The sequence below is a fragment of the Nesoenas mayeri genome (assembly GCF_963082525.1).
Source record: "Nesoenas mayeri genome assembly, chromosome: 1".
NCBI lineage: Eukaryota > Metazoa > Chordata > Aves > Columbiformes > Columbidae > Nesoenas > Nesoenas mayeri.
Window position 1 is genome coordinate 25,196,340 of NC_137541.1, and position 14,022 is coordinate 25,210,361.

General features: G+C 38.9%; 1 protein-coding gene across 1 annotated transcript in view; it reads right to left on the reverse strand.

The window, feature by feature from the left end:
• Window positions 1-14,022, reverse strand: part of CPED1 (cadherin like and PC-esterase domain containing 1) — a gene marked incomplete at both ends in the record, with an annotated part of 145,322 nt that overhangs the window by 84,892 nt on the left and 46,408 nt on the right. The window contains 2 exon segments of the mRNA XM_080364016.1: window positions 10,061-10,229; window positions 11,715-11,874. Of these exon segments, the coding sequence (XP_080220142.1) occupies window positions 10,061-10,229; window positions 11,715-11,874 (329 nt within the window).

The following is a 14,022-nucleotide window of genomic DNA, read 5'->3' on the forward strand; positions in this document are numbered from 1 at the left end:
AACATGCTTCTGTGCACTCTAGTCCACAGACTTTTCTAGGCAGTGTTAAAGCCCCCCCTTGTGAGTGTGAACACTTCCAAGTGCACTGGTCTGTATTGGCATGGTTGAATGGCTTTCTTTTTCTTCAGGCAGAATATTGCAGTCAAATGTAACAAGCATTTTCCGCATTCCTTTAAAATATACTGTATCATTGCCTACAGCCAGCCATGGGAAACACTCAGACATGCAGCTAATGATGATCTTCCTTTGGTTTTTGCTCAATTCCAGTAACTCCATTCTGTTGTGCTGGTAAATAACTGGTGGCCAGGAAGATGTTTTGCCTGTCTTCTGTTCTTGTCACCTCTGGTTTTGTTCTAACAAGTCATTTCCTTCCCTAGCTTTACTGACTAAAAGAAATGTGTCCCGTTCACAGATCTGGGCTGAAGGTTTGTGATGTCTGGGACTCTTTCTGCTTTTTCTGATAAAGTTATTTGAAATGACAGTAGGAAAAAAATATGACAACAGTATATAAGACTGAAGTTACAAAATTAAACTCTGACTGTTGGGAAATTGAAAAGCAAAGGTTGCACATATAGCCTCAACTCTGCCCTTTGAATGTTTTGATCATCTTGAAATCTTGCATTACATCAAACTGTATTTTTATGCTGTAGAAAGTTTTCCATGTGTACTACAATTCCCTGAGTCTCTAGGGCAAAAGAGCCCCAGAATTGCTATTTAGAAAGAGAGTATACAAATCCTCAGATCATGCTCCATTTCATTGCCACAGCAGGCTGAGAGGGGGCCTGTGGTTCCCACAGTCTAAGAACACCAGAACTGTGTTTCTCTCACAGAATAGTGCAAAGACTACAACCAAGAAGCTTCACATTTTTCAAATCAGTTCTGATTTAGATTAATCTCTGAGTGAAATTGTTCCATTTCAGTTCCTCATTCAGGTCAAAACCAGTTAATTAAAATGTTCATGTGAAATACAAAATTTTAACTGAAGACTCATCTCAGTAAGGTGGCACTACATGGTGCTTTTTCAGCTGTCTCTGACAACTATTTCCACCATTTCTGCAAATCCCGTACATCACTCACTTAGTTGCCACACCGGTTTGCAGCTTTTCGCTAATTTTCTAAAACTGCAGTGGGCATTGAGGGGCTAAGTGAGAAGCTGTGTGATTTTGCTTTACAGCAAACAGAAGGAGCTGCAGAATTTTAGAGAGATGGATATTATTGGAAGGAAGGGCAACAGGGACAGAAAAAGCCCCATTAGCTCATTTGCTCCTCACTGTAAATCAATTCCTAAGCACTTCAAAATGAAGGATAAAAAATGCATATATTTCAAGTAAAAACTAGAAATGCATTCAGAGCATGCTGTTGGCTACACCAGATAAATGTTTCCAGCACAACAGGCATTAAAATAAAACCGGCTGCTTCACAGAACTAACTGCATTTTAGTCACAGAATCACAGAATGTTAGGGATTGGAAGGGACCTCAAATCATGTAGTCCAATCCCCCTCCCAGAGCAGGAGACCTCTTTAGCCAGATCAGACAAGAAAAGTTGCTCAACAGCTTCTCATTAGGGGATATCAGGTTTTAGGGTGAGGTTTATTCTAAGCCAATGACTGAAAATAAACATTTAGTCAGTCTGGTTCAGGACCAATAGAGACAAGATATTAAAATTCCAATTCATGAAAAAAATCCCATTTAAACAGGTTCAGGTTTGGTTTGACTCCTATGGATTCTACAGGATTCTCAGCAACTGACAGGGAAAAATACAGTATATGGATTAGGAGAGACGAACTGTGAAAACCTGCAGCAACCTCAGGGTTCTTCTGTGTGTGCCCGATAAAGATCCATAAATATCTGTGTTCAACTGCAAGATATTGAAGTCATGGAGTTGAAAGTTATTTCTGATGCTTGTTCTCCTGCCTTCAGAGGAAATAAACTACCTGTCCAGCAAGATTTAGTCTCATTATCGATTAAGTCTAATTAAAAGCAGCATTAAATGGTAAAGTAGAGAACAGAATGGGAAAAACTTGTGGCAATCACAGGAATTTAGTCTGGAAGAAAGCTGACCTCTGGCTGGCAAATTTTTAAGCAAAGGAATAGGGATTAAATTTTAGTAGGCTGCAAAACTTTAATGCAGACATGCACATATATTTTTTACAATGACACCATTGTATGCAGAAAGGGAAGACTTCTCAGGATCTTGAAGATGTTCATCCACATGCTGGATGCATACAGTTGGAGGTATGCTCCACATATTTGTGTAATGCCTTTCAGAAAGCATGTAAATGCATACAGATTACATGAACCAAGCATATCTTTTCTCTAAAGGCAGAATGAACTAGAAATATTCTTAAGATTAATTTCAACTCATTGACCTTTTACTCACTGGTAACTACTTCTGCTTTAGGATAAGCCACTGGGGAAAAAAAGATTTGGCTAATACACTATTAATTTTACAATGCTTTTCCTCTACCCACTTTGACATCCACTTTTTAAAATCTGCAGTCATTAAAATAAGCTTTATGATTTCAGTGACATGGATTCCTTTGGCTCCTCAAAACCACACTGAACCATCAGTTAAAGGCCTGACACACTGAAAAAATTCAATTTAATTGACAAAGGAATTCCGATTTGAAGGCTTCATGCAAACTCGTGGACATTGAAGGAGAGTGGAAGAGTGTGTGCCATCCGCAGGGCTGGATGTTATGGTGACTGAAGTAATTCCCTTGAAAGCATTTTCCTCTGGCAATTTTTCTGCAAATGAATTTCTTAGGAGAGATGCTGGGGCAGCCTGGGGCAGCCAGCTCAACTGTCAGCTGAGGATTTTTCTGTGAAAGGGTATAAGTTGACTTAGACAGCCATCTCCCTGCTCCTTCTACCTCCACCTCTTGTTTTAAGGGGCTTGTTCAGATCATGTTGAGCAGCAGACACAGCCAGACACTGTGTGCACTGCACATCATAAGCCAACACTCTACAGAAGACTGAAATTAATTTTACTCTAATAAAAACAAACTGTAGTGACCCTTCTAGGGTTGTCTTTGAGCTCAGTCCTTGCACAGTGTTGCCTTGTGATGAGTCAAGAAAGATTTTCCCTAACTAACCGTAGGAATGGCAACAAACAGAATTTTGAAACACCTGCCTTCATTGACTGCATTGATCAGCTTGCTGTTAATTGTAATAGATCTTCAGAGGCACAGCTCAAGTGAAGACAATTCACTCAGGTGTCAAAATCCATAGACAAATCCCACCCTACAAGTCTACATGGCTCATATCTATGTATGAGCTAAATGTACACGTTCCTTTCATACCTCATTACAGAACACAAGTGCTTCAAGAGAATGATCTATGCCATCCTAAGGCAGACGTCTCGACACAGTGACATTAATTGCAATCCAAAGCTGCTCTTTTCCTCCAATGACTGTACAGGGAATCTAAATGAGACACTGAAGACAGGTAGGAGATACACCACAGGAGTACTCACACAGCCCACCCATGGACAAGAAAACCCATGAGCCTGGAATATACAAAACCATCTGGAAGCATGTTTGCCCTAGGCTTTTCATGATAAAGAAGAGGGTGACCATCAGCGAGGTTAAACAGTAACAGTATTTTTGAAGTGTCTAGTATTATGGTTTACCTGTTCAGTTTCTGATATTGATTGTGAGTATATTATTATTACTGCTTGCCAGTTAATTACATATCATCAGTTAACCACTTCTATCTTGGTTTTGTTTAAACAATGTGAAATTGTCAGTTTTTTCTGCAACACCTTCAGAGGTGTAGCTGAGCTCTGAACTTACTCAATGGACAAGGAGATAGAAGGTGGAAGGCCACTGGGCCTACTGAGTGATTCAGTGTAATTTTTAGGTTTACATTTTGGGATTTGGTGCATCATGCTTTAAAGAATTTGTATTAATAGATTTTAAAGAGGACCTTGCTGGTTTCAAGAAATGATCTTTTTTGAAATAATGAAGGGTGTCCTGTCCAGATAGTTCTGCTGTGCATCAGAGCTGCTGCAGTCTGTCTGATCAGCTGGATCTGCAGGTCCTCGAAAGACTTAAGGTAATCATATCTCTTTGAAATTAGTTGAGGATGTTTTCACTTGAATAAATTCAATCAGTCTCTGATAACTTTTTCAGTATAAGCTCTGTCCTTTCAGTTAATTTTTGTACTTTCCTTCTTACTGGATCTATATTTGGTGAAATTTCTTCACTAAAAGTCCAAATACTTTTGGACATAAGTAGTCATTCATAGTTAAAAAGCAAGAATCTGTTTGACTATATATATTTATGTATATATATACAGGTATCTAAATATCTGCAAAAATATGGACTGATTCTACACAGAAAGCCAGAAAAGCATATTTTACAATGAAGCTATTTCCTATACTGCCTGCTAGCGCAGGCTATCACAGTATATAGAAAAAACTGTAAGATGTGTAATGGGAGAAAAATGTACCCATAATAAAAAAAATAGTTCCATAACACATCACAAAGAAAACAGTGCAGTAATTTATCATAAGTTTATAGTGTTAGCCTTAGGTAGGTCTGTTTATTCCATCCCTAATTTATTGTTATGTTGTGCCATTTCTCTGCAGCTCTAATATGCTACTTGTTGAAAGAAGAAGCCACAATATTCAGCTATTTTATACAGTAAATTTCTCACTTTTAAAAATACATTTTTTTATATATTGTACATGTTGTTTTTTTTTTTTTCTTTACGTAAGATTTTTATATCTCAGGACAAAACTACTCCTGTCCCTTACCATTTCTATAACTTACTTACATGGAGGATACTCTTATTTCAGACTTAAGTGGAAAATCTCCACTCTTGTGGTTGTTCCTGAATGTCTTATTTAAGCCTTTGCTAGTGAAAAAAGGAGAAAAGACCATCTGAGAAAACTTTCCTCTAAGGATCCTTGCTCCTGAGACTAAAAGTCTGAAGACAAAAAGACAGTCATCAGCTTCAGCAACCATTGAACTAAGTCCTTTGACTGAGACTGAACTAAGAATGGTTCATAGACTTCTGAGTGGAAAAGCAAAAGTGATTTAGTAACAGCATTTCCCAGCTTCCTGTGAGAAGGAAACTTGGATCAGCTTGACTGGAAAGCAAAACAGAAAGACAAGAAGAAGAATCAGGACAACAGGAGGTAGGTCTACGCAAACTGGGAGCCACAGAGGGACAAGTTTACACACCTACCTGGACCGAAGAGCCAGAGCAAGGGCATCTGTGGACCAGGAGAAAAGCAGAGAACTATAGACCTGCATGACAGTGTAGAGACTTGCTTATGACATATCCTCCTGTTACAAAGAAGCATCAGACTAGAGCTCTTACCAGAGGAACTGGGGTGTTTGTACTGAGGAGAGCAGAAAGAACTCTAGGAAGAATTTTAACTCTGTGCACTACATGACAGATTGGCACAGACTTGGAGAAGGTAAAAAAAGGAAAAATTGCTTGTTCCTTCTTTTAAGACAAGAATTAGGGATGTGAAATTGAGTAATCAGATAGAAGACTTAAAGCAAACAAATACTCTTCCTCAGGTAACATATAATTAATCTGTAGAATCTCATTACTAATGGAGGTTGGGAAGACCAAAAGCATTAATGGATTTAAAAATTTATCAGAGGATTGCATGGCATAAAAGTCCACTGGAGCTTATTAACCATAAATATATATATATTCCACCTCCAGTTTTGTGTTTCTAACCTTGCAAATTACCAGAAATAACTACAGTCTGCCTAGGGATGAGTCCCACTCTATGCTTGTTCTCTTCCACAGTTTCATGATGCTTTCTTGCCTGAAACACAATGTCAGACCAAGTATGTCTTTGATCTCCCCCTAGTCCAGACAGACTTTAATTCTTGTATCAGTGAAAAGAGGAATGATAGGGCTCTAGATGCTAGAGGTGGCGATTGTGTTATGTTCAGTCTCCCAGGAAGGGGAGCATTAGAGCATTTGATTCTTTACACAGGCTACTTGCAAGAACAGTGAAATGCAAAAGCTAAGTTCTTACAGAATCTGATGGACAAATGTAATTTTATTTCCAAGTAACCCTGCAATCTAATTGATTAAGAGTTTATGGTAATTTTATTTGCATTTGCTCCTGCTAAGTAAGAAGGCAAGAATATGTAATTCAAAAATAAAACAAAAGGGAAAAGATACTAGGCATTTCTGCTGTTTCTAAGTATTTTGCTCTTTATATGCGTGCATGTTTACGTTCTAGTTCACATTGTCTCTGGATTGTACTTGACGTAATATAAAAATGGCCACTTGAGGGCAATACGACAACCTTATTTTCACAGCGTTCGGCTCTTAGCCAGACCTCCACGTCATCCTAAAAGATGTATTTCCTGGGGAGGTGAGGGTCCAGTTTTATTTGCATATATGTTAAGTATAAAAAAATATTTCTCTTTAGTCAAGTTTTCAAATGCATACCACATAGAGAGAAAATTTCAGTGGTGTAGTGACTTATACCACACAGAGCTTATCAGCAAACTGCTTTAATAAATTATGTTTACTTCACTGCACAACAGGAAAATCACTTAAGGGCATAGTTTCAGCTGAGAGTATCAAAGGTTAGGCAAGTACACCAGTCCAGGAATTCCAATCCAGGAGACACCTAACTGTTTATTTTGGATGAGTGAAGGGACAATGAGCCGGAGTGGGGGCTGTGCAAAGCTGCCAACAGCATGGAAGGACTTGGCACCACTAAAGTCTATGAAAGTCTATCCCTTCATTAAGAACTGGGACCAGGCTGGAAAAGGTTAATGGCAGGGCAAAGGAAGCACTTCACAGTGTGTTAAACCTTGAGATAATCAATCATAAACGACTGTTTCTGACACCAGCTTCAATAAAACAGAAAATTATTCAGAGATCAGCCTTCTGCTCGATACACATGCATAATCTTGATTAACTCAAAGGTAATTATTGCATACATTGACAGAGATCCATCCCTTAATCGGTACCATATGCAAAATAGAAAGCTTCTATTTTATTATTAATTTTTCAAAGCACAGATGGTCTAAATAAGGGGTTTCCAAATTTCCTCAAGGAAATAGGACTGTTACGCAAGTCTCATATCAAAACATTTGTGTGGCAGAAAGTCCCCTGATTTTCCTGCATCTTCCCGACCAGAGCCCAACTGTAAAGTAACACTTTTGCCACTCCTTGAGTACACACAAAAATCTCATGCCAGCACAGGATTTAGCTTCCTTTGCTTTCTGGACTGAGATATCAAAATGTGCATAATCCAGAGAAAACCTGGCAGCTGGTGAACAAAACACATTTGAACTCTTCCTGAACTGCCATTTGGTCAATGCTTATTCAAGGAGTCATTCTGAAGCCTTGCCACTATAATTACGATAAGTATATCTGAGTTGTAAAAATAATTTGTAATAGTTTACTATCAAAGAAACAGTGAGGAATGCAGTATTATTTAATTTATTAAACTTCTGGCTTTTCTTTACACAGTTTCTCTTAATCATTTGGTGTCTTCTGATACCCCATGTCCAGTCCTCTTAAAAATCTCCCCTTCCTATAAACTATAAAGAGTTGTTGTACATAGAGGATCAAATTTTAAACTTAATATACTGGGATTGTGATAGTAATGCTGTAACCAAGTTAACCACAATTGTGGCTCAATTTCTCATCAGTAATAGTTTAATTATACTGGCATGATAAAATTTGCTGACCAGAGACCTATATACACTGAGGGGGTCTCTAAATTATTGTGCAATATTACTGAAAGCAGCACATCTATGATAGCAGCAGATTTAAATTATTCTCATCTGTTCACAAAAACAACCAACCAACCAACCAAAAACCCACAACAAAACAAAACAAAACAAAATAGTCAACTGTTCTTGGGGAAAAACACATCAAACACTACCAAATTTTTCCAGACCAAAGTCTCCTGTATAGGCATGTTCAGTCCCCAGTGACATTGATAGGTATTCTGTCAATCAGCAGAATATCAGGTCTTAGAGATCCTTTCTGTCATTATTGACTATTGACAGGTTGGAACATCACAACATAACAAACAATTTTCCTTCCTACACAATAGAGTTGGCAGAAACTGGAGGCTTAGGAGTTTTCTGGACCAGGTTCCTTGGCTGGTACAGATATCCATAGCTCAACTGGTAACACAGGGAGAGGAGAATATTCTGCTGGCATGGCACATCCCACTGGCAACAAGTGACAACTCTGCAATGTTTATGAGAAACTTGATGTAATCTCATCCTGAAGGATGTCAACAACTGAATTAAAATCTTCTCCCAAGTATTGTTTTCTGACAGATGATATCCTGTCTGATGCCTTTGTACCAAGCACAGAAGCCTCTCTGTGATTCTCCCACTAGTGCTCTCTGGTCACTTCATGAATTCCCAATGTCTCACTTCTCCTGGAGACTCTCTGATTCCTCCCAGGTTCTTTATAGGGCACACTGTTTATGCTGAGAGACAGTCTTATACAACCCACTTCCCACCATTTTGTTAATTTGCATTTCAGTCTTTACATCACTATAAATGTGCTTTCTGTGATGCCTTTTTTTTGTTTATTTCTTGCCATTTTGACAATTCTGCCTAAAGCCGCAGAAGATAGAACACCACAACAGCAGTAACCAGAGTGGAACTACTATAGAAGTGCTGCTACTTCTATCTATCATTTTTAGTGCTTCTTCAGCTGCCAAAGTACTCTGTAAATGGCAGTGGGCACCCCATTCAGCAGATTTTCCTCAGTGGAAATTATTTTACAGAACCATATCACAATTACTTATAAGTACCAGCCTTTAAAGTAGTCCATACTTCAGCTGCAACACTGATGCTGCTGGACATTTTGCTATTTTAATAAACATAAAACAAAACCGAATCCCAGGGTTTGAAAGTGGGTGGTCATTAGTCTTCCTAAATGTAAACAGAGGAAAATAGATGGCAAAATAATGTATCTCTTTGGGCTTCCCTAGCTTCTGAGTGGGGAAAGAGAGAGAAATAGGTTCAACTCAGCTAGTTCTGGCAATCTAGAATTTGGTATGTTCTCTAAGAGTATCATAGCCCATGGAAGGAAGCAGATACTTTTAACAGGAAACTCATCTCATTCCAAAATCAGTGTCTAAATTGAGTGGGATGATTTGTTCTCTAGAGGTGTCTGTTTCTCCAATAACTAGAATTAGATAATGAGCTTAGACTAGGCACTTAACTTTGAGAGAGCTAAAATTGTAGAACATACCAAATGGCTGGCATCATCAAGAGTCCTGACAGTGGCACCACAACACTGAGACTGATCCAAAGCCAAGACTTGCTCCTACCTCAAAAGGGCTACATGGGCAAAATGCACCATCCTCAGATGGTTGTGCAGGAGCTGATCTGTGTGACCTCAAGAAATCACTGCTACTTTGCGACCTCATTCCTTCAGAGGGGAGGAAACAGACACGGAACTGTAGCTCCTTCACAAAAAGCTGCCATGTTATAAGCACAGTTACTTGCTGAAATAACAAAGGAATGGGAAGGCATGTTTGGAAATCCATAGGACTGTTGAGCAAACTAGACATGGAGAGAAAAGGATGTCTCCGGGCACTTGGAGGTGTCCAGAGTTAATCTAATTAAGGTACATATGAAACATCCTGCTTCATAAAATCTGACCCTGACCCTGATCCTCCTTCACTCTGTTTTACTGCACCTAAAAAAAGAAATATAAACAAAACATTTTAAATATTTACTTTCCTTTTTATGGCACTGTCAATATCCGGGCAAAAGACATTTCTGCCTGAAGCACTGCTGTGTTTCAGAGGAAACCTTGCAACTGCTGTCAAATGTCACCAACAAAAATGGGCTCTGAAGCAGCAAATCCCAGGGCCCTTCATAACCCCACCGCACATGGCAACTCTTCCCTCCTTCATGAATCAAATCCCACTCATGCTGAGAAATGAAAGCTGTACATTAGGAGAATATTCACATGTCGTCTGAAGACTGCAAATAAAGAGGAGGTAAAAGAGAAGAGAGCTATTATCTGTTTTTTCTGTCTCTGTTCTTTGCCTGAAAGATGGAAAAATTAGTAAATGAAATGTTTTACCTTTACAGTAAAGTGCTTCTTCTTGGGTGGATGCCAGACAATGGCGGTTGAATGAATGAATGCCCGCAGAGGTGTTAAGGATGTCACAAGCACATATGCTTTGATGATGACGGAAAAGTCTTGAGCTTTAAGGACGTCCTGGTGTTCTGGTGAAACTGATACTTGACTTCTGGAAAGTAATAAGAATATACAGCATTAATGAAGTGCTTCTGCAAATGAGGAAATTAAGCTATAAAAAAAATAATGAAATAGTAATAGTGGAAACAGGAAATTGCCTTTTTTTTTCCCCTCGAGTTAAACAACACAGTAGATGAAACCAAGCAGGCTGGAACAAAGCTGTATGTCAAGTCTTTTTATTGCTTTCACTATTTTAAAATTTGAATTTCCATACATAGAATGTAACTGTTAGGATAGAGTTACATTTGAGAGTACATATGGGTAAATGCACTGTGGACATGTTGTAGTTGTTGCAAACCCAGGACATTCAGAGTAAAGGCAAAACCATTAAAGAAATCCAAGCAGTTTAAGTAACAAAGGTGCATAGCTGAAGTGCCCAAATTTAACACTGATTTGTGGTGAATTCAGGAAAAAAAAAAAAAAAGCCAAACTAAAACAACAACAACAAAAAAAACGAACTATGGAAAGACTGCACTATTGTTAGCACTTCCTTCAGTGTAATACAGGAACAAAATCATGTGGCACTTCATGCTTTCTCTAATGAAAGCCATGAACTATGACTCCAAATATTATGAGTGACTATGACACCTAGAAATAACCCAGAACGAATCAACTAAACATAAAATAATTATGCAAGGTACCTTTGTCTAGGAAGTGGCATGGCTCTCTAGATACTGGCCTACAGCTCCCATAGTCCACACAAAAAGAATCAGCCGTTGAAACAGAACAGGAAAAAAAAATCTGCTATATAAAAGCTTATTACTTGGGGAAATCTGAGCTATACTTGGGCTAATCACAAAAATGTGATTGCTATTCTGCTTGATAAAATCGCTGAGTTTCAATCTGCCCTCTAATAAATGCAATGACAGGATGACTATACAAACTATGGGTCTCTAAGACAGATTACTGGTAAAAAGACACAGGGCTGTCCTACCATTTCTGTGTAATCTTTGGCCTTTACAGACCTCAGTTTTGCTTCCTATTAAGAGTGTCTAAGAATATCTGTCTTAAAGAGACCTTTTTCTCCTCTCTGCAGAACAGTAGGGCCTCAGAGCATAATATTTGTGAGATAATGTAACATAGGAAACAGCACTTGGAGAGCCAGTTCTCACATATTTCTTAGTTTTTCACTTCAGGGAGGGTCTCTGTGTAAAGAACTACGTATATGTGCCTGTAGTAGGGACAAGGCAGGGATGGGAGCAGCTGCTACAAGACCTAAACATTCAGGGGTGTCTCTGGGTCTGTATTTATCTGCCTAGATGTTTCAATACCCTCGACATAAAGACTTAGCTGTTCACATACAAAAACATTGAAGCTTGGCTAGTACAAAAATAAACATTGTGCAAGTATAAGAGATGCAAGACATCCAAGTGCTACACTTGCTGCGTTCTTGCTACATTCTGTGTCCTTGACTCCCAACCAAAACCGCAATGAAGCACTCGCAGTTTCTGAGGGTGGGGTTTCATTTTTGTCTTACAGCTGTGCGCTCCTGCTCGGCTCCCACCAGGACCGCAGATGATGGGCTGTACGTGTCTTCTCAGCGCTTTCACTGCCCTGGGACATGTTGCCTGTAACGCTGGCCCTTGGCAGCCCAGGCTGACCGGGGCACTCTGGGGTGATAACTGGGAGCTGCAGGCCTGAAAAAGTGCCGAGAGGATGATAAAGTCAGCAAAGCATTGGAAGCAGCGGCGGACTCCTGCTGTTAAAGATAATAGGTGTAAAACACAATGGGCAGAGAGAAACTACCAGCATCAGGCAAAAATGTAAAATAACAATGCTGAGACTATAATCCTTTTTGGATTTGCTGGCAGAGAGCTTTACACCCACCAAGCACCTTCTGCCAGCTGCAAGCTCAGAGGCTCAACTGCAACTCCTGCTTTAAGAGTGTATGAGTACTGCATAGAAGAAAACATCCCCTTCCCCCTTCTAAATATAAATCCTTTATTTCTAAATGTACAATACCAAAAACTTTGTTTCTCACATAGCCCTAACTACAACTAAAAGGGATAAGAAATTTATCTAAGGACCAAGGGACTATGCCACTGTAATCACACAGACAGCTCAGTAAATAAAAACATATCCTTGTTCCTAGGTTCACTGTTTAAGGCTACATTTTGTAATTACTGAAATCTATAGGAGTCTTAGCTCTGCCACCAAATGCAGAGGGAACAGGGCTGATGTACCAGAGTCCTCAAGATTACTGAGGTATGTGACTATAAATACTAGTCAAAATATTGTGATATGAGATCAGTCAACGGGTGGTATGTATTTTCTGCTTTTACTATGCTGCTAAAAAGGCTCAGAGCCCTCACATTATGTCATTATTTCATGTAGGGTGGTTTTCATTAACTCTAAGACAGCTCAGATTTCAAGTTCTTAAGTAACAGTCAGGGAAATGTCAAGTTGTTCACATTATTCCCAAACCTTGTTACTCATCTTTTTAATGACATATTGCACCGTGCTGTTATGAATTTATTTGTATAGCTTCTCTTTTAATGCATGCATTCTCCACTTCGGTGCATGAAATGAAAAATAAAACTGAAGTTGTGTGTCTGGTGATGAGCTGTGAGCAGCCATTCATGGAGAAGTACTACTCATTTTCATACAGATCCTGTTAAAATTACATTGTGATTGTCTGTGTTTATCGACTGTTTATCACATCAGCTCAGTTCAGCCTTCCAAGCTCAACTGGGATCTGAAATTAATTTTCTCCTTCACTTTCCATGCACCATTGAGCAGGATTTAAGGCTTTACTAACCAAAACCAGGCACTTATTAATATAGCACCTCATGTTCAGATTATACTCTCATTGGCATCTTCGAGTTGTGTTATGCATTATAACTGATTTGGACTTTGTAAGTGACTACCTGTTTGGTAGACTACTCTCTCCCTATTTGGCTCTGTAGTGATAGCAGGAACAAGCCAGTAAACTCCCACTAAGTCATTTGTTTAGCGGACTTGTTTCTGAATACGCATACGGAGCAGATCTGCTAAATGAAGTCCTATTTTTTCCGTACCCACTCTGTAAAGACACAACACCATTTCACTATGGCAATTTCTACCCTGTAAAGAGACAATGGCACTCCACTACAGCGATTTGTTATGGTCCCACTGCAACTACAGGTTGTCCTGCTTTGATGGCTGCAGCATACAGCTCAAAGGAGGCAGAATTGTGCTTCCAGACCAAGCTCCCTGTGACACATACAACCTTTTACATTAGGTCATAGCTACCTGACAACATTAACAGAACCATGCAGAGGACAAGAATGGCAGATCTTTTCAGCTGATTGGCTGAAAGCCAAAGTATGTCAAAGGTGCACGTTTTTCAGCAATTGCTTTAGTTAAAATGACCCTGATGTTGAGAAAAGAAAATGCACAAAACATATTTTTTAAATTTAAAAGAAAGCTAATATTTCACTGAAAATAAGAACAGGGCAGCAGAGAAGGGCTGTTCAGCTTGTTACTCAGGAGAATGTAGAATGCATCTTTTTCTTTTTAAAACATGGTTGTAATTGTGTTGCTACAGCAACAAGTAACCAATATGGTATTAATTCACAAGGCAGGGTTTGAAAATAATGAGATGAGGTTTATATCTATGTTTACTCCTCTAAAATGAGAATTTTAGCTGTTTTAAGGAAATAGAAAAGATTGCTTTGACATTAATTCATTTGCCACTACCCGGTAGACCATTTACTAGAGTTGGATATGACCAAAAAAAAAAAAAAAAAAAAAAAAAAACCAACAAAAAAAAACCAAAAAACAAAACAAAACCAAACCAAAACAAA